This window comes from Zootoca vivipara, chromosome 3 (assembly GCF_965207765.1).
Source record: "Zootoca vivipara chromosome 3, rZooViv2.hap1.1, whole genome shotgun sequence".
Taxonomy (NCBI): domain Eukaryota; kingdom Metazoa; phylum Chordata; class Lepidosauria; order Squamata; family Lacertidae; genus Zootoca; species Zootoca vivipara.
In genome coordinates, this window is record NC_142586.1 from 100,939,858 (window position 1) to 100,966,313 (window position 26,456).

General features: G+C 43.3%; 1 protein-coding gene and 1 long non-coding RNA gene across 2 annotated transcripts; both read left to right on the forward strand.

Annotated features, from left to right (window-relative positions):
* Nucleotides 1–3,971: 3,971 nt before the first annotated feature.
* LOC118082679 (uncharacterized) lies at nucleotides 3,972–10,652 on the forward strand. The gene is made up of 4 exons (XM_088667064.1): nucleotides 3,972–3,986; nucleotides 5,012–5,242; nucleotides 6,316–6,711; nucleotides 10,432–10,652. The coding sequence occupies exons 1-4, from the start codon at nucleotides 3,972–3,974 to the stop codon at nucleotides 10,633–10,635; spliced, it is 846 nt and encodes a 281-aa protein (XP_088523190.1). The 3' UTR covers nucleotides 10,636–10,652.
* A 2,508-nt stretch (nucleotides 10,653–13,160) lies between these two features.
* LOC148686379 (uncharacterized) lies at nucleotides 13,161–25,516 on the forward strand. Its single transcript, XR_015949157.1, has 3 exons — nucleotides 13,161–13,577; nucleotides 23,507–23,765; nucleotides 24,804–25,516. It is a non-coding gene; the product is annotated as an uncharacterized LOC148686379 (long non-coding RNA).
* Nucleotides 25,517–26,456: the final 940 nt, after the last annotated feature.

Genomic DNA, 26,456 nt, shown 5'->3' on the forward strand with positions numbered 1-26,456 from the left:
TACATATTTTAAAATTAATTTTCCAATTACAAAAACCCAATATGCACCATATTATATTAACACCAAATAGCAGGCATGGACAACCTTGGCTCTCCAGATGTTATGGAAATACAACTCCCATGATCCCTGACCACTGGCCCTGTTAGTTAGGGATCATGGGAGTTGTAGTTCCAAAACATCTGGAGAGCCAAGGTTGCCTATGCCTGCCAAATAGCAATACCAGTTCAAATACAAATCAATTACATAGCCAATTATAACTTTTGGGTGGCTTCCCACGTGCTGTACTTGAAGGTCTTATTCCCTTTAATTCTGCCTCCAGACTGTTGCTCAAACCAAATACAATCCATTTTTTGATAAAATCCCTTATACCCCAGCTACAATAATTAACTTCAATTCGCATTAACACATATAATAATTTGTAAATTCTACATTTTCATATTAGTTTGCTAATTCTTTTTTTAAAAAAATCTCTTGTGAAAATTTGTTGGCATTTGAGGGTGAAATGCAATTTTGTGTGCATTATAATTATTATGTTTCTCCCTCAAAAGTGAAACTGAAAGCCATTTACAAACGCACACGCAAAACAAATCCAAGCCTGCTAAAAGATAACCAGAAAATTAAGATCTAAAGATATGGGTGTATATGAACATTTTTGCTCGGCACTTGAAAAGAAATAGTGATGATACCAAGCAGGCCTCCCTGTACACATTTTTTGCAAGCCATTTCCCTTAATATAATATTTTGATGTAAATTTTGTGCATTTTTATGTACACTTTGTCCTAGCATTTGCTGTTTTGCACACATTACTTGACTGTAGAACCGAACTGCAAAACTCAGAGAGGCGAGCATTTGGAAGGGTTTGTTTTGGTTCAGGTTTTGGTTCAAGAAGTGTGAATTAGGTTGATTCGTCTTTGAACTAAATTGATTTTCTCTCCCAGGCCCATAAAAGCCCCCAGGCTGAATCCCTAGTGCATCTCTTGCTTAAAAGGCCATGGAGAAAATCCCTTCCTGAGACCCCGGGGAGCTGCTGTCAGTCCCAGACTGCTGGGCTAGAGGAGACCAATGGTCTCATTCCACATGAAGCAGCAAACCTAAGTTCTTTAGCGGATCCTGAGACCCTCTGTTGGAAACCTGATGCAAAGCGAGGTGACCTTTTCAACATCAAGATGTGAGCAGCAACACAAGCTCAGAACACTTTGCCAAGTTAGTCTGGGTTGCCCTCTTGTCGTCTAGCACTTCAACCTGTGCCTTTTTAAGAGCAGTGTGATCAGGAAAAGCTCCCAAGTTACCATTCTTCTCTGCTTCTTCACTTGCAGATTTTTGTAGGTCAGACTTCTCTTTGTCTCTGCACCGGACAAAGTCAGGCTGAGTGTATCCCCTGCCCTGCTACTTTTATTTCTGGTCAGCTGGAAAATCTTTCTATCTGCTGTGGCAGTCAGTCAGATCATGATGCTGGGAAGCTCCTCGTTGAAGGAAGCCACTCCCTTTTTTGCTTGCATCCAGCATCTGTTAATCAGAAGTATAAACTGCCTTTGAACTTGGATGTTGCATTCCTAGCTACTGCAGCAAAGTTTCATTCATAACTGCCATGGTACAGCTCTCATGTGGAATGGGCTGAATAGCGACCACAAAGTTAGGGTGGTCAGTCACACACTAGAGAAAGGGGGGGACACAAGAGGGTTACACAATTGAATAAATTTGCATTTTGTAGATCTACTGAGGACCTTCCTCTTTTATTAAGTCATTGAAGTTGATATCTTTTCTAATCTTCACCTGCATTGGAATTGTTTTTATGATTTTTTTAATTGTTTTTTTCACTCATTAGTTGTCATCCTGTGGTCCTTTGGAAGGAAGAGTGTGATATACTAAATAAACAAGCAGATGCCGATTCAGAAACAATCACTTTAATTTAAATCGAAATGCAACCCACCTCAGTATAGTGGTAAAGACCTGTATTCCTGCCCAGTCTGTGTCCAGTGTTGATGCTCAGATCCAAGGTCCTTACTCCCACTTCTTGTGACTGTTTTCAAACCAGATTAGTGTTGAATTTTGGAAACAACGGTAATGTAATACGTTGCAATTAACGCAGTATGTAAATTCAGTGGAATATTTATGGTTGCAGAGCGTTATTTAAAAATGTTTTTTCAATTAGGCGTGTATCCACAGAAGCACGAACCCTTTCCATAACCAGGCACACTGAGTATTATTTTGCAAAGAAGTGCAGTTTTCTACTGGGGGAAGGGAAATAAAATGTCAGCAAATAAGGAAATGAAATAAAATAAAAAAAATCCTTCCAGTAGCACCTTAGAGACCAACTAAGTTTGTTATTGGTATGAGTTTTTGTGTGCATGTACGAAATGAAAGACTGTGTTCTCCTCTCCCTCAGATTCCACGATAGTGGCTTTGGAAGGCATGTGGCTGCAGCAGCCTGACAGATACTTGCAGATACTGAGAAGATACGTTGGAAAGAAAAACAGTGAGCAAATCAAAGGGGAGGAGTGGTGGAATAAGCAATGCCAATCTTCCCACCCCACCTGCACAGGCGGGGCAACACTCAGGTGATCATCAGAATAAGGTCTAACCCAAGAAATGTACCTGGCTGAGGTGGGCTACAAGGTGACGCTGCCATTTCATGTTCAGAAGGCAACAAGACTGGCCACTGAATCAGCACCAGAGCAGTGACCTTCGCTCCACCTGAGGGTAGCAGGCTCGCTTAGGAGGCACAGGGCACTCCAGGTGGCATCTACAACTGGGGCCACTGACCCCTTGATAACTCTCCCTGCCCCCCAGCAACGTTCGCCTGAGACAGTCACCTCACTCCTCTCCAAGGATGCCAACTTGAATAAAACATTGGGGCTTTCACCCTCTTTTAGTTTTGTGTTAGTTTTAATGTATGAGGGGTTTTTCCTGTAAGTCGATTCAGTTATTATCATTTTTTAAAAGTGTCGAATAAGATCAATAAACAAATGTTGTGATTACAGTGTGTGCTGTGGGAGGAGCAGCAGAATACATCCTTCTTGGGCCATCTATCTATATGGCCACTTATGATGTTACCAGTACTCTTTTAAAATAAAACAGACAATCCACAAAGGCTTCTTAGCAACACTTGCCTTAACTGTTGTGGTAACTGGAAAATTATGACATCATCCCAGTGCGGAACTTTCTGACATCACTGTGGCAGTTTAGGAAAGAGCTTGTGGCTAGTATTTGAGCAGTGTGTGTCTGCTTCCCAGTACAAAATCTGCTATGGTAAGAAATCCCAGTAAGTTCTTTCTGTTTCAGGATGCGTAAAGATCGTGTGAGGGACCTTTGGCCCTCCAGATGCTGTTGAACTACAACTCCCATCACCCCTTGGTCATGCTTGGTCAGGGCTGATGGGAGCAGTAGTTCAACAACATCTGGAGGGCCAAAGGTCCCCCATATCTGCCCTAGTGATTCTAAGGCTGAGCACATGCCATACATTTAAAGGTCCCCACCACAAAGAATCATGGGAACTGTAGTTCCCCCCCTCACAGAGCTACATCTCCCAACACCGTTAACGAATTAGTTCTCGGGATTCTTTGGGAGGGAAGCATGTATTTAGACAGATTGCATTTGTGAAGCCTAAATCTTGGAGGTAATGCTAAGGAGCAGGGCTTATTTTCAGTCGGAACTCAGGTGGGTGCCATAGACATTATAAGAGAACAAGGGAGGTGTTCATGGTAAGTTCTGGCAACTCTTTTTCCAGAAAAATAGCACTGTTGTAAGGGGGGGGCAAGATACAGACATCTCCCAGCTTTGCAAGGGATCCATCCAGACTTCTGGGAGGAGCAATCTGCTCATATCCCATCAGCCCTCTGGGCAGAGAGGACAAGACAAGGCTGCATCCACTCTCCTCCTATGACTCCTGACAGATTTATCCTTAGGGGATGTGGCCCTTAATGGGGAAAATGTAGCCCACTCCTAATATCATGTTTACTTGCAAACCTGAGATGGGCTCAAGGCAGGTGAGAAGGAACTTAGGGCATGATCTAGTAATACTCTGGGCAGCTTCCAACAAAATAAAAACACAGCAAATGTCAAAATTAAAAAAGCTTTTGGATACAGGGCTGCCTCTGGATGTCTTCCAAAAGTTGTGTAGCTCTTTATTTCCTTGACATCTGGTGGAAGGGCATTCCACAGAGAAGGTGCCACTACCGAGAAGGCCCTCTTCCTGGTTCCCTGTAACTTCACTTCTCACAGTAAGAAGGCCCTTGGAGCTGGACCTCAGTGTCTGGGCTGAACGATGGGGGTGGAGACGTTCCCAAGTCAATACCTTTTAAGTGATAGAGAGCTATAGTATGCTGAGTGGCGCATATTCCCTGCCATCAACAGTGGCAGTCAGGGAGGTTTGGAGGAGGCTAACTGTGAAACACTCATTCAATCCTGACTCACTTTATAGTGTAACCCTGTATCAAAATTGGGGGAAAGATGGCGTTGTAGAACAGCTGAGTGGCAAACTCTGAATCAGGAAGGTAACAATGGGCAAAACAAATAAAAATCACCTGCTTTAAAAGGTTATTTATGTATGCCACTACTGCAGTTTGCGTTTCGTAAGCCCCAAAATGGGAAACGAGCGAAGTCCCAACTAAAGAAGAATGGCAACTTAAACTGATGGAACAAGCGCAGTTTGCAGACCTAACATATAGAATAAGAGAACAAGAAGAACATATGTTTAACGAAGATTGGAAGATGTTTATTGAATATATGGAGGGAAATTGTGTTTTTTTGGAAACGTGGGCAGCATTAAGATGAATTCAACACTGTAAGTTTTGATGGATGTAATAATGGAATATTGAATGGTTTGGTTTATATAAAATATACAAGGATTAATGTTATGCAAAATGAACCATGAAAAGAGAAGGGAAGTCATTGATATTTTAAGGTTGTTTAAATGAATATTCCAACATGTAAAACAGAAAATTTAATCAAAATTATAGAAAACAAACAAACAAACATAAACTGCCCTAAATCCCCAACTGTTTTATAACAGGAAGTATCCAGAGAACCCCATTGCTCATCAGATTTCTCCAACTTTGAGACGGAATCTGTGCACCAAACAGACAAGGAGATTCAAGCAGATCTGGATCGCACCAGCAATGTGGAAGGGTCTGAATATTCTTACCAAGGAGGCAGTGTAGGGTTCAAGGAGATGCAAACCGAGATTGAGTTTGCTGTGCAGATAACCCCAATTAAAGATTTGAAAAAGCATCAGGAAAGGATGGTAAGTGGCAACGGCAGGGATTCCTTGACTCTGGGAATCCAGTTAAACTCCCATCCTCTTGATGGGAGGTGACGATTACACAGATCCAGCGGTCACTTTTTCTCATGACACTACATCTGCAACCAATGAGGTCTGGAGGGCTGTGAGGCATGTGGGGGAAACGGCCTTGACCCAGCTGCACATTCAGCAAAGTGTGAGAAGAGAAGGGAAGAGAAGAGATGTTTCTCCTTGCAGTTGGGGTTCCTGGGGTCATTTTCATTTCATAGAGAAGTATCTGTTCATCAGGACTCACGTAAGGTCCCTTCTTATAACACTTGATTACTGGAACACACTCTGTGAAGCTGCCCTTATATTTCGCCTGGAAGCTGCACCTAGTACAGGATGCAGTGGTCACAATCCTCACGGGAGCAGATTTATTGGCAATGTGATTTCTGCTGCAGAGAGAGAGCTGTGCTGGTTGCCAATTTGCTACTGGGAAAGCTTCAAAGTTCCTGTGTTAATTCACAAAGCCCTAGAGCACCATCAGATGTCAAGGAAATAAACAGCTGTCTGACTTTTGGAAGACATCTGAAGGCAGCCCTGTATAGGGAAGTTTTTAATGTTTAATGTCTTGCTATGAATTTGTTGGAAGCTGCCCAGAGTGGATAGGGTCAGATGGGAGGCATCATCATCATCAGATGGGAGGTAGTATAATAAATAATAATAATAATAATAATAATAATAATAATAATAATAATAATAATAATAATAAGACAAAGGTACCTTAAGGGCCATGTGATCCCTTATACACAAGCAGAGATCTGTTTCAAACCACTCGCGAAATCGCAACATAAACAGCAGAAGCAGCTGGAAATTTATTTAACCCGGTCCAACCTCACAAACTTCCAAACGGCTGTTGGTATAAGAAAAGCTTTAAAAATAACCTAAAAACGCTGATAGAACTAGCCATCCCTGGACAAACCAGTTGAATTTTTTTCCTTAACTTTCCCACCCCCTGGTATGATATTTATGGATGATGTCTTCTCAGAAATGCAGGTGTGACTTCTCCCTTCCCCACCCGCAATCTGTTTCAGGATGCCAACAGTTCAGGATCCCCAGCTATCCCCACTATTGTGACTGATACGCTTGCTAATGGAGACCAACGGACACCATCAGAGACCAGAAGGCAGCTAGAAGCCACCAGCAGTCCTCTTCCATTAGACGCGGTTGCCAAAGAGGAGAAGGATGAGCACAGAGAGGAGAAGGACGGCCAAGGAGCCAAGGAGCAGGTGCCCCGCATTGTGGTGAGAGGAGCAGAGTCGGAGTGGTCGAGCAGCAGGTTGGAGTTAGCCATTGAGACTGAGCTGGAGAAGAGGAGGATTGAGTTTGAGCTGACGAGGCTCAAATACGAACACGAAGAGAACGAGAGGCAGCGGCAGCATGAGGAGAAGATGGAGCAGCTGCGCCAGCAGCAGGCGCCACCCAAGGAGGTAAAGGGGATACCGGGAGGTAAGAAGGGAGGTTGTGGTAATGCCGGATCGCAAGCCTTTTTCTAGCCCTCTTGTATGCAGAGACCCATTCACTCTGGCTCGCCTCTTACCTGCTCTTGTGGGGAGGCCTGTAAAATGCAAATCACGTCCTTTGACAAATACAGCCTCCTCCAGAAGGGTTCTTTACTGCAGGTGGATTGCTACTGACACAATGGCAGCTCCCAAGTGGTGGGTTTTATCCTGCTCTAGTTTGTTCTCTGATGTTCCCACAGTGCTGCCACTTGAGTCTGGAGGGACTACAGCATGACAAAAGCAAGAAAGAAATAAACCAGAACGCTTGCGCTATATATAAAAAAGTTACAGGACGTGAGCAGGAAGCTGAGGGATCGGCACTACAGTCATACCCCATGATACGTTCGCTTCATGTTGCGTCTTTTCAGGTTACGGACGCGCCGAACCCGGAAATCCCAGACCAGGTTACTGACGGGTTCGGTGCGTCAGTAATCTGCGCGCATGCGCAGAAGTGCCACATTGCGTCACGCGCGTGCGCAGATGCAGCGCTTCATGTTGCGGCATTTTCATGTTGTGAACAGGACACCGGAATCGATCCCGTTCACAACATGAGAGTGGGGCCCTAAGCTATAGCTTGTTTAGCTTATATGTAAATCCGGCAATGACTGAAATCACTAAGATTTTAAAAGTGTTTAATTTGGGCTGGGTTGTTTAAGGTTCCCTTCTCTCACCCCCTAGCTTTAATTGTGCAGCTTGAAACTGTGTGATTGAATCCCACCCCAAAATAGTCCGGAAGTGCCTTTTCAAGCCATTCATTCCACCCCTACCTGAGATGCTTTTGTGTGTGATGTTATCACATTCCTGGGTCAGCCCTGCAGAGTTAAGTGCTGCCTGACTTTTGGAAGACATCTGAAGGCAGCCCTGTATAGGGAAGTTTTTAATGTTTGATGTCTTGCTGTGTTTTAATTTGTTGGAAGCTGCCCAGAGTGGATAGGGCAACCCAGTCTGATGGGAGGCATCATCATCATCATATGGGAGGTATAATCATCATCATCATCATCATGGGACCAAGGTACCTTGAGGACCATCAGATCCCTTATACTCAAGCAGAGATCTGTTTCAAACCACTCGCAAAATCGCAACATAAACAGCAGAAGCAGCTGGAAATTTATTTAACCCAGTCCAACCCCACAAACTTCCAAATGGCTAGTGGAATAAGAAAATATTTAAAGGCTTCCGGTTGACCACGCCATCTTGCTCAGACGGGGGTCCGCACAGCGGAGCGGACCTCGGCGCTTCAGAGGTGGAGGGAATCGTTCCAGCGAAACGAAACCTCCTTAAAAGCCCCAAATCGTGCTTTTTGGGGACAGATTTTGCCTGGCGGCGCCAAAAGCGGGCTCTCTCCTCCCCGGATCGGCTTTGTTTAAGCCCCCGAGAGCGAGGAGGTGAACCGCGGCGGACAGGCTGACATTGCTGCTCTGAGAGTGCGAAGCTGCGAGTCTGGGAAGTGGAGGTGGCCAATTCTTCAAAGAACATTCAGCAAATGAATAGACTGTGAGTAATTTGGATTCTTTGGAATGTAAATTAAGGCAACAATTTGGACCTGGGAGAGAGGGGAAAAGAGGAAGCCACCCCCCCCCCACGGTAACATAAGAGACAGTAAACAGAAACCCGAAGCCGTAAACAGAAGATTTTAACTTAAAAGGATTCCTCAAAGGCATCAAAGAGAATCTCCCCTAAATGCAGGGTAAAAGGGGAGAGAGACTGTTGTGATTGCCCTGCAGAATGAAGTTAAGACTAAGAAAGACCTTTCTTTTTCTCGGGAGCCGGCAGCCCAGAAAACCCAGTGAGCTGACCAGGATTTATAGTTAAATTTTATTTCTATCTTTATCTCTGGACTTTTTGGGAATTTTTTTTGGTTTATATGCTTTTGAAATGTGAGTTCGAACTTTATTTTTAAGAATGCAGCCAGCTTGTTAAAATGGAGTCGAGAAAATAGACTGCGATCATATTCCACCCCATGTGACAAGTTTTGACCTTGACAGGACTGAACTATGTCAACAAAAAGGTACCCGCCTGAGTTTCAGCGGACTGTTTTGACCTTAATGTGGGAAACAAGAATAGAACTATGTCAAGAGGAGACACAACGGCTAGTGTTACAGCAACAATTCCAGATTGTGATGACAGAATATGATTTCCTAGAAGATGAAGCTTTTGAAACTGAAGAAGATGAATGTGAGAATGACAATGATGACGACTGTGATGATTTAACACAAAATGAAGCCCATCACGAAAAAAATGATTTTACTCTACAAAAAGTTGGATGGAGTGCCTCCCCTTCGAGGGGGGCACGACTGGATTTACTGGAACTCCAGAATGACCACAGGGAAGAAGGAAAAATTAAGCAGAGAAGAGAAGAAGCTCAGGGGTCTGATATGGAGGCCTGGATGGCAAAAGACTGCAAACAGGGGGTGGGGTGAAGGGAAAGTGAAGTGGTGATTGTAAGGATGGGTTAATAGGACTATAACTGGACTGCTGACTATGGAACTTGCTGGATTGGAGGGGTGGAGCAGGTACTCGGGGGGAGTAAGGTTAGTTTGGGAATAGTTATAGGTTTAAAAAGTGAATTGATTCTGGAAAAAGGTGAAAATATGGAGGCCTATAGAGGGGTAAAAATTAGGCACGGGAAGAAAAAATGGGAGTTTGATTTCTCAGTGATTGGACAATAGGCGAAAATGATAATAGTTTAAAAGTGGTATAAGATATAAAGGTGTATGTTATAAAATATGAACTATGAAACTGTTGAAGATGATAAATAAGGGAGGAAAACCAGGGAAGGGTGGGAGGGTGGGGAAGCCCACAAAATATGGTTTAACAATTATGAATTTAACAATTATGATGAATTTTTTTTTTGTCTTTTTTCCTTTTTGTCTTTTTTTTTTCTCTTCTCTTTTTTCTCTTTTTCTCTTTTTGTATTTTCTTTTTTTTTTTGGTATGACAATAGATGGTTGGATGGATGAACTCCTGCGTACTGCCCTGGTTCACTGGAGCTCCCTGGTGGCAGGGGGGGGCTTGGGGGGCAGGGGAGGGGGAGGAGGACAGAAACCCAATCATAAAATGGACCACTTCTGACTGATCACCTGCGTGGGATACTTCTGTGGCAGGGGAGGACCCATGGAGGGGGGTGGGAAGAAGGTGGAAAAGGTGTTTATGTATGTACCATCTTTTGTAATTTGTAAAAACCAATAAAAATTATGTTAAAAAAAAGAAAAAGAAAATATTTAAAAATAACCTAAAAATGTTGATAGAACTAGCCATCCGTGGACAGCTCCTTGCTCCAGCTTCTAAAAAGGGCTGTTGCTTATAGGCTTCATGGAGGCATTTGATTGGCCACTACGGGAAACGGCGGTGCTGGAGTAGATGGACCTTCAGGAGGACTCTTCTTAGGTTCTTTTGCATCCACACACCACATTCAGCCCCACAGCCTGTGTCTACCCTATGGTGGGTACCATGGAAGTTGTGGGAGTCCAGGCCCCATCAATCCAATAAGTTGAGTACATTTACAATGTCTAGGAAGATGCGAGGCCCTCTGGGTTCAATGGGAACGTGTTTATGGTATTGCAGGCTGTTTGGGTAGCTGATCATAGGGAGCGTTTTGTTAACAGACACCTTTTTTTCTCTCCCCCTGTCCCCCACCCCACCCCACAGATTGGACAACAACTCCACGAACTCCTTCAACCCCAGAACGAGTATGCCCTATTTTTTTTCTGCTTCATCTTTATCCACTTTATTTACACAGCCAGGGAGCTGGCTTTCTATTTTATTATGAAACACGACATATTCTGCTTTGTCATTTTGCTGTGTTTCATTTTCAAGAAGATTTTACTGGATTACAGAAGTAGGAGAGTCTAATCATGAAACAGCAGCAGACTCTAGACAGCAGAGAATAAAGAAGGCAAGCACCTCCCTGATGTTTATGTATCTCTATTCTATCGCCTTTCCTTCCCTCCTCTTTAGAATTTCCCCCTTTTCAAACACATGCGATGAATGCAAGATTTGGCTTCGCTAAGTGCACTCGCAGTTCTCTCTATCAAATGCCCCCGCTGAGTTTTGTTGTTTTTCTTTGCTATTCAGTTATAGGCTCATCCATTGCAGCCATCCCACCTGAGCCTGTCACAGTTATTTATGTTAATAAATTGGCCTAGAATTAAACAAAAAACAAAACTGATTCTATTTGCACATTTTTTTCCTTTGAAAAGGGGGGGTAGAGGAAGCAGGGCCCTGGAAATGTTTGTAAAGGGCTGGGCAGGGGGAGACACAAGACACTCCAGTAATATGTCCAGCAGGCAGAATATCAACAGATTCCTGCATTGCAGGGGGATGGACTAGTGACCCTTGAGGTCCCTTCCAACTCTACGATTCTATGATAGGTAAAGCATTCCCATAATTGAATTTCCATACTAGAAAATACTTACTTTGTTCCAGCCGCATAGCTGTTAAAGCCATGAGACATCACTTGCTTTTTCTTGTACATATAGTTCTCATGGCAAGCTGCTCCTGTTGAGAGACAGTTAATCCCTTCAGCAGGGAAAATACAGGAAATGCCTCACATTCCTTCCTTCTAATCGTTTAGCAAAAGCGATTAAGTGACCTTAGCAATGGCGGTGCCTCCATAAGTGCCTAATAAGCTTTAGAATGTTGCCTCCACATTTTGCTTTCTAACTTTGTTGATAGATGCCCAATTCACTTCCTTCTTTTAATTGAAGGCTAAGAGTCCAGGCCTCCTGCTGGCTAGCTGGGTATGTGAGAATGGACATAAAGATGAACTAGCAATTGTTCAAGCTTCTACCCCAAAGTGAACTTTATTCACCTTTAGTGTATTCAGCTATTATAGGAACTACCTTCTGGTCATTCTGAGATTTTTGAACTAGTTTAGTGAATTTTGTTTAACTGAACTAGTTCATTGAAAGCACTGATAAAAAGACGCACGGTGTAGAGAAGCAGGATAGGTAGGGAGAAGATTTTCTTCCCCACTCACAATACAAGAACTCAGGGCCATCCAATGAAGCTGAATTTTGGAAGCTTCAGAATGAACAAAATTAAGTACTCATTCACAAAGGGCATCATTAAACTGTGGAATTTGCTCCCACAAGAGATAGTGATGGCCGTCCATATCAACAACTTTGAAAGATGATTAAATTTATGGATGATTTGGCCAGTATGGCCAACTCTTGGAAGTAGTATGACAATAACAACTGAGGCCTAATATATTCATGTCTTGCTTGTAGGCTTCCCACAGGCATCAGCCTGGGCACTGTAAGAACCAGGCTTTTGGTTTGTTGATCTTATGTAGCAATTGGCTCACAATGGAGCTGAGCCAATATTTTTCAAAAGACTTTGGGGGGTGAGGATTTCTGAGAGATTTCCTTTTCTCAGCAATCCCCCCGCTGTCTGCCAAAAGAAGACTACTTCACAGAATTCTGTCTGAATATTCTCCACAATTTATTTGCTGCAGCCGTAAACCTCCCAGAACATCCTAAAATAACACCAGGTCTCGGGCACTGTAGAGGACTCCAAATTGTGGTGAGTCTGTAAACGCAGTTGCTGCTGCTGCTTGATGCTGGGTAGCCTTGGGTGGGGGGAGGAGAAGGAAGGTGTGCCATTGCCGCTGCTAATTGTGAGACCCATCCTTAAGAAACTGTTGACAATTTTCTCCTCCCCCTGGAGAAATAGAATGGTTCCCACAATTTCTCCGTTATACAGAAATTGTAAGGACACAGGCAACAGTAGGAACACGGGAAGCTGTCTTACACCTTTGTCAGACCATTGTTCATCTATCTCAGAATTGTCTACACTGTCTGGTTTTAGACAGACAGGGAAGCCTGGAGCGATTCAGTTCAGGTCACAATTTAAAGGCAAATCTACCTACTTCACACTTTGCGAAACAGTATGTGACTTGAAACTCGGGAGACATTTGCACTAAAATGCTGGTAAATTTTCAAAAGGATGCTTTTGAAAAACCACACACAATCACAAATGGATGTGGAAAGGTGTAGAACTGAACCTAAGGTGGGGGAAATGAGAAAGTGAGAAAGTGAGCTGAAATTGAGTGCTTTTGCCCAAACCCAGACATGGGTCTCTCCTAGCCATTTGTTGAGATGTTGGAGATTGTACCAGGGACCTTCTGCATGCAAAGGAGGTGGTATTCCTCTGAGCTATGGCTCTCTGCTAGTAACAAGCACATGCAGACCATAATATACTGTATGTATTACATTATTCAGGATATTGAGATCTAGAGATCTGGTGAACAGCAGATCGAGCGACAGTGTGGTTTCAGGCCATGAATAAGACTGTCTTGTAAAGCTAGGGTTTCTCATACACAGATGGAAAAGTATTACAGAAGCACACCATTTTAGGACTAATCTTTCTTTAAACAGATTCATTTTCTTCTGGGTAATGATAATTACCCTGATAAAAGAAATGGGGGTGAATGGGTGAGCAGGAAAACCCCACATCGCTGCTCTGTGACCTACATAGCTCCAGCAAAGCAAGATCAGGTTGATAAATAAATTAACCCCCCCCCTGACTTGAAGATGGTCATCCCAGGAAGAAGGCTGCTTGCAAATGCAGCTCTGACACGAGCATCGCCTATCTGTCAAGAAACTCCACCCCTTACAAGCTAGAGGCAGCAGCAACTCTCTTAAGAGCAAGGGGAAGGGGGAAAGCAGTTGGATGATTTGTGGCGCCGAGGAGCTGAGTTAATGCTCCACTTCCAAGACTGCGGAGGGAAAAAGGGAACTGCTGGATTTTAAACGCTGCCTCCAGGGTTAGCTGGACAGGACCAGGATGCAAAGGTAAGTTGCATGGCATTTATTTGTGGGGAAATGCACAGAAAGGAAAGAAAGAAAGAAAGAAAGAAAGAAAGAAAGAAAGAGAAAGCAGCATCCTTGAGTTGGTGCATTGTTTACCTGCTTGTCAGCCTAAGATCTTTAAGAGCCAATATTGTGCATTGGCCAAGAGCAGAGGAACTGCATAGACCTCTGGGGTCCCACGCAGCAGACTGACTGTCAGGGCTTCCAGTTGCGCAGATTTATTTTATTTTATTTGAATATTTTATTTGTATATCACCCTCCATACACAGATCTCAAGGCAGCTCCCAATATAGAAATTTGAGTTACCACATTTTACAGAAAGTAATGTAATATACATTACCACCTAAATAGCCTCCCCCCCCCCTGGTCAGGCCATTAAGACTGGAGTCTAAAACTGCCCAACTGGCTAAGAGAATGAGCTGGAGGGTCTTTTGTTCGAATCTCACTTCTGCAATGAACTCACCAGCTGGCCTTAGGTGAGACATTGTTCCCTGAGCCTCAGTCTCCCCATCCGTAATATGGGGATAATATAAGAGTGACTTACGGAACAGTGTCAATGTGAGGATTATAAGGCGATGTGTAGCAACGATGCAAAGATGCCAAGTTTTTAATTTATTGATGACTTGCTTAATTTCGTAATGAACTGAGTTGTTATATTGCATCTGCTGTGGACCCGTCGTGGGTGGAGTACTTGCAGTAAAGGTCCGTATATAAATAAATGTGATTTGAACCATGATTATTGGCATTGTTAGGACTTGCTATTCTTAGGAATGCAGGTAAATCTTGATTGTCTGCTCGGGATTTAGCTGATTCCTGACACTTTGTTATTCTATCATCCAGTTGTGGGAAGCGGCATTTCTGCCTTTCCCATAAACCCTGTGCCTTTACAGCTGCACAAGAAACAGCGGATTTCCCCCGCCTGCCCGCACTTCCCAACAAGGAGAGGCAAGATTGGGGAAAGCTTCACCTGTTGATTTTCTGCCTCTGCAAGCTTGTTAAAGGCACAGAACTCCTCCGGCTGTGGAATGTGAGGATCCTGCGGAGGGCATTGCTAGCACCAAAGCTGTCAAAGTCTGCCCTCTTGTGCCCCTGATGGGGTACTGCATTTGCCCTGTGCAGATGTCGGGCACCGAACCCACCCATGAGCATGCGAGAGGGTAGTTGGGGAAGTTGGGAGGATCCATGCTGGCCCTGCATCTGACCTCCATGCTTTTAAGGTCCCCTATATGCACACAGCGCCTGAGTATGCAAATGGAAGCATGCATAAGCATCATGTGCAGGCCTCATACCTTCCATATTTGCAGCGTGCCAGTTGTGTGCATGCATAAGACCGTATGCAAACTGCAACAACAACAACAACAATTGTAATTATAATTATTTATTTATACCCTCCTCATCTGGCTGGGTTTCCCCATCCACTCTGGGCAGATTCCAGCAAAATATTAAAATACAATAATTCCTCAATTATTAAGGTCCATAAATAGCAACACCCTAGAGGTCCCGGGCCCTAAGGAAGTCAGATTAGCCTCAACTAGAGCCAGGGCCTTTTCAAAAGCATCAATTCTTCGGCAATCAGCCTTCTTTATGGATTTATACAGACAAATCATTTGGCGAAGAATTGATGCTTTTGAATTATGGTGCTGGAGGAGACTCTTGAGAGTCTCATAGACGGCAAGAAGATCAAATCTATCCATTCTTAAGGAAATCAGCCCTGAGTGCTCACTGGAAGGACAGATCCTGAAGCTGAGGCTCCAATACTTTGGCTACCTCAAGAGAAGAGAAGACTCCCTGGAAAAGACCCTGATGTTGGGAAAGATTGAGGGCACTAGGAGAAAGGGACGACAGAGGACGAGATGGTTGGACAGTGTTCTCGAAGCTACGAACTTGAGTTTGACCAAACTGTGGGAGGCAGTGGAGGACAGAAGTGCCTGGCGTGTTATGGTCCATGGGGTCACGAAGAGTCGGACACAACTAAATGACTAAACAAACAACAACATCATTCTGCTTTGTGAGTTGTTCTGCGATGCTTCCCTAAAGTTCTTGCACTATTGCTGCATGGAGGGGCACCCAGAACTATAGCACAGCAGAAGCAGGACAAGAAAACAATAAAAACCCAGAACAAGTTTGTTATGGAAGTTAAAAGGGTTTTTGCAGGAAGTCACCGGCATGCACAGATTGGAAACAAAGTGGTACGTCTGTCCCGAAACCTTTGCAGGCAGCACAAAGTGTACCGAAAGCGGGGTTGCATATAAATGCCCAGATACCACCATAAGCACAAATAATCCTGAATGCACAATAGAGGGTTGTGTGTGTGTTCATGTGTACATTTCCAGTACACACCTGTTGCTGCAAAGAGAAGGAGAAGATCAGAAATGGTTGCTGGTTGAGAAGTGCTCTTTCAGGGTGATCTCACCATTACTTGTCTAGGGGAGAACTTCGGGAATCTTTGGTAATACGGCGCTCTGTGTGAGGCCAAAATTTGGTGACCCCAAATGGATCTTCTCAATTTTGGATCTTCTCAATTTTGCACCACCTCACGCAGCTGTGATCTTTATTCTGGTTGATGAATTCCTTATTGGTATCCTGGGAAACTCAGGGCCCCACAAATATATTTCCAAATATCTGATGAAAGCTATATATTCTATTGCTTGACTTGCCAGTGACGATCTTTTTGTTACTATATTGTTGGGTATATTTGGGTTCAGTCCTGCTTGGGCTCCAGAGAGGGAGGGTTGATAGCTCTGTGGCAGAACACCGGTTGTCCACACAGGAAGTCCCAGACTCAGTCCCTGATGACTCCACTTAAAGCAGGAATGGCCAACTTGGTGCCCTCCAGATGTTGTTGGACTCCAGCTCCCATCAGCCCCAGCCGGCATGGCCTACAGCAGGCACGCCCCTATGGGCGGCTTACCCCAATCCTTGGCACGCCACCCCAGACGCCCAAATGGCTTTCTCCGCCACTGCTTGGCCCACCCTACTTTGTGTTTGATCCTCTTAAGGGAACATCATATCCTGTTTAGCTCTTTTTGAGACGTGTCATCGTGGAGATAAAAGGAGGCATCTCTTTCAGTCTGCTGAAGGCCAAAGTGACCTACATTAACCCACAGAATCTTCCTGATTCTTAACTAACCCTGAAGAATCAGATCCTGCTCTTTGTCATCTGCACCTTCCTCCTCCTCACACCAGGGGGGAAGAGGGGTCAAAAAGATTTTGCACTCAGGGGTGACATGCAATTCTTAAGTGATTCCTTTTACAGGAACTTAACCTGGCTGGCAAAAGAACCATGTGCCCCCAAACAGAGAAAAATAGTTTTCCGAGAAAAATGAAAGGGGTCTTTTAATTATCATATCCAAATATTTATTTTAATCCAATGCAGCCGGGTGCACAAAATTCAGTGTGTAGCAATGGATACGCAAAACAGGCATAATACGTGAAGAGGTCACAATTCAGTAAATCATAGAGTATCATCCCACTAGTGCAAGGATTTGCATCTGTGCAACAACACTTTTCTCCTTTTCCTGTGCTACTACCCAATGTGCTCTGCGTCCCCCTACCAAACCTCCACAACAGATTTGGGAAAGACATTAGAGGCACATGGGTAGAGGAGAACAGCGGTAGTACAGGGTAAGTCCTTTGAAAGAGACCCCATGGATAGAGAGTACACATGTTCCAGGGGCCTCTTTTAAAATAATCACCCTGTAACAACTGTATTGCAAAGGCATCTACTGTCCCTAATTGTTATGGTATTTTCTCCTTTCTCTTCCTCTTAGCTCTGCACTTCTACAAGGAAATCTGGGAGTAGAGTTCTTCATAGAGCATGTCATCTGGGGATGTATAAATCTCTCTGTCTCTCAAACTACTTGCCCTAGTTTAACTGCAAAAACACACTGGACCAGCAAGTGACCATTTGCAAAGTATTCCACATGACTGGGCCGATGACACTAAGGGCTGTTGGGCAAAATACGCACCAACTGAGTGGCAACAGCGGCAGGGTCGACGAAATAACAAAGTCGTCTTCAGTATCTTTGCTTGCTTTTATTTACAACTATATACACCACACTCCTCTACTCCATTCCTCTCATTTCACAACACATTCACCACAACCACCACACCCATGAACCATTTGGGTAGCTTAAGTACAGAATTCAAAATAGTCAATTACCCAATCACATTACAGTAAGCAAACTCTACCTTCAATTATTCAAATTAGCAAAAGCTCACAGGTGTGCTATCATTCAGAACAAGGTTACAAACACACATCTCTGTGTAGCACCATTGACCACATCAGTCTTAAAGGAAAAACCTAACAACCCCCTGCTGGTCAATGATGCGTAGCAGTAACATTTAGCATTTTCTGTGTATGTTTAAGATGTGTAGCTGTTGGCAAAGCTTTTGTGAAAATATCTGCTATTTGCTCTAGTCCAGCTACGTATTCAAAAGTAATAATTTTTTCATCAATCATTTGTTTTTCAAACTCCAAGCGTAACCGTAACGTTCTGGTACGTTGGGTATTGCCTTCTGATGTCAAAATGGCTATTCCACTTTGGGAATCAATGTGCACAGGTATTGGTAATTTTACTTTTATTTTTAGGTCTGCAAACAACTGCAAAAACCATTCAATGTCTCTGATGGCTTCAGAACATGCACAAAGTTCACTTTCTGTGGTTGACATACAAATTATATGCTGCCTGCGTGTTCTCCATTCAAATGGACATTCATTGTATCTGTAAACAAAACCGGACACACCTTTATATTTGAAATATTCAGATGCATGAGATGCGTCACAAAAAATATCGAACCCTGTGTCATTATGCGCCTTAAAATGTAACCTGTAATGCAGTGTGTGTTTAAGATAAAGCACCACTCTTTTTAACGCTCGAAAACACTGCTTGGTTGGATTCTCCACAAATGTGGAAAGAAAATTAAAACTGAAAGATATGTCTGGTCTGGACACGCGCTGAATAAAGTTCAGCTTTCCTAATATCGACCGGTAAAGTGTTTTGTCATGAAAAAGTGTATCCTCTCCAGTAAAAGTAAATCCACATGTTAATGGGGTTTCTTTTCCTTTTGCGTTCTCCAAATTTAGTACTTCTATTAAATCTTTAATTTTTGCAGTTTGATGTACAGCAAAAGAACCATCTGCTTCCCTGTCTATTTGCATGGACAGGTAATTCTTAACTTTCCCCAAATCTTTTACATCAAAACGTTTACCAAGTTGAGAAAGAAACAACTGGTATTCCTTTAAATGTTTACATGAAAATAATAAATCATCAACATAAACGGCCAATTTGACAACAGAATTACCACATTGTTTTGTAAAAATGCAATTATCAGCTTTCCCCTGCACAAATCCAAATTCAATCAAGGTTTGTTTTAAAGTTTCATGCCAATTCCTGCCACTTTGATGCAGGCCATACAGAGATTTGTTTAATTTACAAACTACCCCAGGTGCAGCATCTACACCATCCGGAACTTTCATGTATATGTTTTCATGCAAATCAGCATTAAGATAAGCTGTGGAAATGTCACAATGGTACAATTCACACCCATTTTTAACAGCGTCTAGCATCATCAACTTTATACTTTCAAACTTCACACTCGGAGAAAACACATTCTCATAATCAATGCCTTCCAATTGTTGATAACCTCTTGCTACTAACCTAGCTTTATATCTCATTACTTTATTTTTATCATTAAGTTTTACTTTGAACACCCATCTTGAATCTATGACTCGCATATCAGGTGTTTGCTTCACAAAAGTCCAGGTGTTATTTTGATTTAGAGATGCAAGCTCAGAGTCTATTGCTTTTTTCCATTGTTGAGCTTGTGACTTTGGCATGGTGTGTATCTCTTTAAAACTTTTTGGTTCAAAATTAACTTGGTTACAATATACATTGTTTGCAACTTCTTCTATTTCCTCATCAACAGTAGCAATATTTCTACGTTTAAACAACTGCTCCTGTCGTTTCTGCCTTTGTAGCTGTTGTTCATTGATGTAACGCTGAGGTGGTCTAGTTATTCTACTGGAGCGTCTAAGCTCTGGTAAACTTTCACTGTCAGCTTTTAAATTTCCTTCTAAAACTTCAGAAATACAGCTAGTAGAGGGCTTTGGACTTAAAGTATGGTCTGAGTTGTCCATTGCCTCTTGTTCCTCTTTAAACTCACATTCTCCAATCTCTGACTGATTACTGTCAGGATCGGTATCAACTGGCTGTTCTTTAGCACCAGCTGTACTCTCTGAGGATATTTCTTTAAGACCATCACTATCTTGAAACTCAGCTACACCATTCCAGTGTACTGAAGGTATAATGCTACGGGTAAGGTGAAACTTTTTTGTGTCTGGTAAATAAATGCGATAATTCCCTTGTTGATATCCCATAAATTTACCCGGGATACCTCTTTCCTGCAGCTTCCCTTTAGCTGGGTAGTGCATCATAACATCACTACCCCAAACACACAAATACTTTAGATTGGGACGCTTTCCAAAAAGCATTTCATAAGGTGTTACTGTTAATGCAGAATGATAGGATCGATTCTTTGTATGCGTGTAACAGCTCAAACATTCAGCCCAGAAGCTATCAGGAAGTTGAGCGTCATGGAGCATTGTTTTTATCCCAGATTGTAGGTTTTTGTTAACAACCTCAGCAATCCCATTCTGCCAGGGCCTCCTGGGTGAGGACACTTGGTGTACTGTCCCCTGCGCATTTAGGAACTCTTCAAAATCCTGTGACATAAATTCACCTCCAAGATCAGAGTACAGATTTTGTATATTTTTACCAAAATGAGTCTTAACCCAATTGCAAAACTTTTTATACATTTCTAGTGCTTGAGACTTCTTAGAGATTGCATATGTCCAAACATATCTGGTTTTCTGGTCCACAAGTGTTAGCCAGAATCGGGACCCTCCAAGTGATTCTGGCAATGGTCCTACTAGATCACAGTGAACCCTTTCAAAAGGCTCTGCTACTTCTCTCATAGTGCTTTTGCCCTTTCGTGCCACCTTAATTTTATGCTTGCAGCATGACAGACAGTTCATGTAAAATTTACACGGTTTAATCTCTAGACCATGCACTATATCCCGTGTTTTCAAAACATCTGCAAAGTTTTTATGACAAAGCTTGCGGTGAGCTTCATGTAAGCAGTTTTTATGTGGCTGGCAATTTGCCAACCCCTGCCTGCTCCTATTGGCTACACCACAACAGCTATCACTTCCTCCTGAAGAGGAGTGAAACTTGAGCCTGTAAAGCCCATGAGTCTGTTTTGCATAGAGAACCTGCTTATTGGCCCGATAAAACCGGCACATTTTTTCAGTAAATTTAGCTCTAACACCTTGACGTGCAAACTGATAAACTGATAATAAATTCCCACACAGTTCAGGGCAATAAACAACATCTGATATAGTAATATTCAAACTATGCAGTTTTATAGTACCCTTCCCAAGTGAGGGCAAAACTATTCCATTCGCTAAATGCACATTTCCAGTCTCTGGTGTGTAATTTATGAAGAGACTGCGATTGCTGCACAAATGTTGCGATGCGCCACTATCAATGATGAAAAAGTCCCAATTACCTCTTTTAACCTCACAAGGCTGTGGTTCTGCAAAGAATGCTTGTGGCTCGGGTCGACTACCTCGCTGCGGTCGCTGTGAAGGCTTCCACGCCTGAGTGGCTGTGCGTCCCTTTTGCGACCTAGAGGAAGCCTTTTTACTCTTTGCTCTGCATTCCGAAGCAAAATGTCCCAAAAGGCCACAGGCAAAGCATTTCTTGTTGGCTCTTAAAGCTACAACATCCCTATTGTCATTTGAATGCACATTCTGCTCTTTGGGAACCGGCATAACTGAGGCATCTCGCCTGTCCAGCTCTGCCATCAGTTTTGCAGTCACGCCTTCAATACTCAGCTGGTCAGGAGGGACCAAAGCGAGCTGGCTTGCGACTGCATCATACTCTTTGTTTAATGAGCAGAGTATTATAAAACAAAATTGACTAACAGGAACCACAATGTCTCTTCTCAAAAGCGCCAACCTGATTTCTTGTAAATGTCTCAGGTGAGCTGCCAAGTCACCGCCAGGTTGCAGCTTTGCCTGATAAAGCTGGCGGTAAAAAGCCAAGGCTGATGCGGACTCTTTTCTCAAATGGACCGTAGCCAAACTCTCCCACATTTCTTTAGCCGACGTTTTATCTCTGATATACACAACTTGCTGGTCGGACACTGCTAAGTTTATAAAAGCTTTGGCTTTGTTATCCCCCCCGTATCCATTCAGGGGTGATTATCTGAGGAGGGTCATCTGTGGCGTAGTCAAACAGGTCCTTACATTCGAGTAATCCTCTCATTCTAAAGGACCAAAGACTATAATTACCATCAGTTAGTTGAGGAAAGGTAAGCGCCATCTTTTCGCCGTCATCCATCCTGGATATACTTCCAGCTCCTTTTCAACCGGCAGATAGCTCAGCTTCACAGACCTCTTAGCAAGCAGTTCAAACACCCATGCGCAGTTCCTGGGCCCATAACCGGATGTTGGGCAAAATACGCACCAACTGAGTGGCAACAGCGGCAGGGTCGACGAAATAACAAAGTCGTCTTCAGTATCTTTGCTTGCTTTTATTTACAACTATATACACCACACTCCTCTACTCCATTCCTCTCATTTCACAACACATTCACCACAACCACCACACCCATGAACCATTTGGGTAGCTTAAGTACAGAATTCAAAATAGTCAATTACCCAATCACATTACAGTAAGCAAACTCTACCTTCAATTATTCAAATTAGCAAAAGCTCACAGGTGTGCTATCATTCAGAACAAGGTTACAAACACACATCTCTGTGTAGCACCATTGACCACATCAGTCTTAAAGGAAAAACCTAACAAGGGCTAGGTTTCTTCTTGCTTCCAAATGTAACTTGCAAACTCACGGAATGACCAGCGATGCTCCTGTAGATAGTCTCAGTGATCAAGCTGGGATACAAGGGTTCAGGTCGCTAAGGAACCTTGGACCTCAGTTGTTCAGGGCTTTGTTAATTAATATTAAGCCCCAGGCTGGGCAAAAAAAAAAAAAGGTCCCTGCATTGCAGGAGGTTGGAGCAGATGACCCTTGTCTAAGAATGAAGCTCCTTTAATAGACATAGGCTTTCTATTATTCTAATACATGATCTTGTTTGGTAGTAGGTGGGCACTCAGTGCAGATGTTTCAACAGTGGTATCACATATTGTCAGCCAGGTGACCAAATCCACAGTTCTCACGTGATATCTGGTCAATAGATACGTAGATCAGATATCAGGAGGTTACACCCTCTCCCTGAACGCTTGGGTATTGGCAAAGTTTGTTGTTGTTGTTGTTGTTGTTGTTGTTTAGTCGTTTAGTCGTGTCCGACTCTTCGTGACCCCATGGACCAGAGCACGCCAGGCACTCCTGTCTTGCACTGCCTCCCGCAGTTTGGTCAAACTCATGTTCGTAGCTTCGAGAACACTGTCCAACCATCTTGTCCTCTGTCGTCCCCTTCTCCTAGTGCCCTCAATCTTTCCCAACATCAGGGTCTTTTCCAAGGATTCTTCTCTTCTCATGAGGTGGCCAAAGTATTGGAGCCTCAGCTTCACGATCTGTCCTTCCAGGGAGCACTCAGGGCTGATTTCCTTAAGAATGGATAGGTTTGATCTTCTAGCAGTCCATGGGACTCTCAAGAGTCTCCTCCAGCACCATAATTCAAAATTTCATTCAGTTGCAAGATAGCATTGGAGTGGAGAATGTTCTTATGTGTGGGCATTATTTATAAACTTTAGTACCGTAGGATCAGGATCTGGAGCAAATATGAAATGCTATAACTCATTCAAATTAATTTAAAAATAGGATTCATAGTATATTATATACACGTAAATGCACTTATAATTGTGGGGTTGTATCTATTACAGCTTCTTATTTTATCCAGAAGTGGGCTGATTGGACCGCACTGCATTCTCTTTGATCCTCTTCAGGGGACAGGATGTTCTCTTGGTCTCTTTTTGAGATGTATCTTCATGGGGATAAAAGGAAGCCTCTTCTCCAGTTTGCTGAAAGCCAGTGTGACTTGAGCTGGGCTGCGACCGCAGAACCCTCTTGAGTCCAAGATGGCCCTGAAGAATCAGATCCTGCTCCTTGCAATCTCTTCCTTTCTCCTCCTCACATCTGGAGGTAAGGTCCATTGACTAGGGATCGGAGAAGGGTTTCCACTCGAGTGTAACATGCAGAAAGCAAGTTTCAGCGGCAGTTGGATTTGGCTGGCAATGGATCTACATGTCAAAAAATAGATAAGAGCAGTTCTTTTTCTTTCTTTCTTTTTAAAGGAGGGGGGGAATTTCGATATGTCCTAACATCAAAAGAAAATCCAGATATCTTCTTACTGTATTTATGAGGGTTAAAAAAGCCCGGCTGCCTCTCCAGCCTCCACTGTCCAGGATTCTGGATGTCTGGAATATTGCAGTGGTGGATTTCAGGAGATCAGAGATGGAGACACCAGGCTACATAAGGAGGAGTGAAGATGATCTTATCAAACATGTGGGGTCTTTAAGGAAATGCTGCAGTGTAGAGCACTCCCGCTCAATGCTTCTTCCAGCCAGCCACATGCTCCTCCACAATACTTCCCTTGCCCCTCTTCCTCCACTCCCCACCCAACATGTGTGTTCCTTGTGGGGCTGGAACCCCACCACAGTTTAGCTCTCCCCATACTTCTCTTGTATTTATCCCTCTCGTCGCATGATTATGTGACCCCCCCCCCTCCTGTACTTTGGGTGATTCCTGAAGCCTGATGGTGCTGTTCTGGATGCTTAAAAACATTTATTCTGAAACACTGGAAATAGGGGGAATGAAAAAGCATACGTATCACTGTGAAGCTACAGAACTCAATCATAAATGTGGGGCAGAGGAAGCAGTCATAATAAAGGATTGCATCGTGGAATTGTAGAATTGGGAGGGACCCTGAGGAACATCTAGTTGAATCCCCTGCAATGCAGGACTACGTAGCTGTCCCGTTTTGGTATCGAACCTGTGACCTTGATGTTATCAGCACCATGTTCGAACCAACTGAGCTATCAGTAGGCTGGTGGTTCTTCAAATTTGTCACCAAATAGCCCAAACAGTAAAACGTTGTGCTGTGAGAAAATTATTGCAGAGTGTGAGTTTGAGCAGTAGTTTGTAATGTGTTTAATCATGAAAATCTCTCTTTTGGAGCAGATGATTTGCTATGCCGGGACTGCACAAAAACGGAAGACGGGTGTTTTGGAATTGAAGGCTCAGACTGGTTTTGCACAGCTGACCCTGAACTGGATTCCCTGTTCTCTTGGTTGACGCCTGATCTGTGTTGAGGACAAAGAAACTGGACTGTGTTATACTCTGGATAGTTAATAGAACTAAAGTGGCTCACTACATCTTTTCGTTTTCTGACTCATTTTAGATGGGAAACTAATCTGGACAAATGTTGGTTGTGGGCCAAAAGAAGCATGTGATGCCAAACTGCAGGTGACCAGACATGTTGAGTTCAGTTGTTGCGAAGGCATTGAGGTCTGCAATGACGGGTTATAAATGAGGTTCAATTAGCCAATGGAAGATTTGCAACATAGCTAAAATTGTTAGCCGCCTCCTCTTATTTTGGCATCACAGCAGAGGACCCACAGGAGCAGTTAGCATTTTTTTATATGTATGTAATTAAAGTTGAAAAATTGTAGGATATAGTATACAGACGAATTGAGTAGCCCTATGTGTTTCCAACAGTAATTTACATGGATCAACGGGTGTTTCATAAAGTATGCATTTACTGTTCTTACGTTCTTTAAAGTCAATATGATGTTCTTTCGTCACAAAATATTATTCTGTGCCATAAAAGGCAGCCCAACTAGTAAGAGATCCCCTGGAATTCACATTCCAAAATAAAAATAACCCAAGAGACAGCCAATTTTTCATTGACATCTTTATTTTGGACTAAACTGTGGAGAGTGAAGGCTGGTCTTATTAATGTCAGGAGGTCCCTGCTGGATCAGAAAGATAATGGATATCTAGTTTGGTATACTGTTTGCCATTGTGGCCAAGGAGATGCCTCTGGGAGCATAACATGGAGACAGTCGCTGTCTCCCACTGCTGATCATTAGCAACTGATAACATGAGCTAAGGTCATGGAAATACCATGTAGATATAGACATCTGCCTTGGTCTGACCACCCCTGCGTCCAATACTGGGCACCACAATTTAAGAAGGATATTGAGAAGCTGGAACGTGTGCAGAGGAGGGCAGCCAAGGTGATTGAGGGTCTGGAAACCAAGCCTTATGAGAAACAGTTGAAGGAGCTGGTATGTTTAGCCTGGTAATGATGAAACTGAGTTAATGGGAAATGGAGCCAGCTTGTTTTCTCCTGCCCTGGGGGTTAGGACTCGATGACTTCAAGATACAAGAAAGGAGATTCTGCTGAAACATGGGGGGGGGGGACTTTCTGACAGTAGGAGCTGTTTGACAGTGAAACATTCTCAATCGAGAGGATGTAGACTTTCTTCAGAGGTTTTTAAGCAGATGTTGGATGGCCATTTGCCGCGGATGCTTTAGCTGGGATTCCTGCGTTGCAAGGGGTTGGACTAGATGACCCTTGGGATCCCTTCCAACTCTACAATTCTATGATTCTGTGATTGATAAAGTTACCTCAGGGTACTCTGGAGAACAGGCCAATCTGTCAGAAATCCGTAGTCCCTGATGCAGAGTAAAGGACTGTTTCACACGTAACACAGCTGTTGTGACTTGGGCTTCGTGATTTCAGCTCTCTTGACATAATATGCTGGAGACAGTTCTCTAGTAACACTTCTTTATTAAAGCAAACAAGACTGGACTCTCAGGGGAGGAAAG

Bases quoted from the DNA above. Each gene is read 5' to 3' on its own strand.
- LOC118082679 (XM_088667064.1), top strand. The intron at 5,243-6,315 runs GTAAGTGGCAAC...AATCTGTTTCAG, and splicing joins AAAAGCATCAGGAAAGGATG to GATGCCAACAGTTCAGGATC. The intron at 6,712-10,431 runs GTAAAGGGGATA...CCCACCCCACAG, and splicing joins AGCAGGCGCCACCCAAGGAG to ATTGGACAACAACTCCACGA.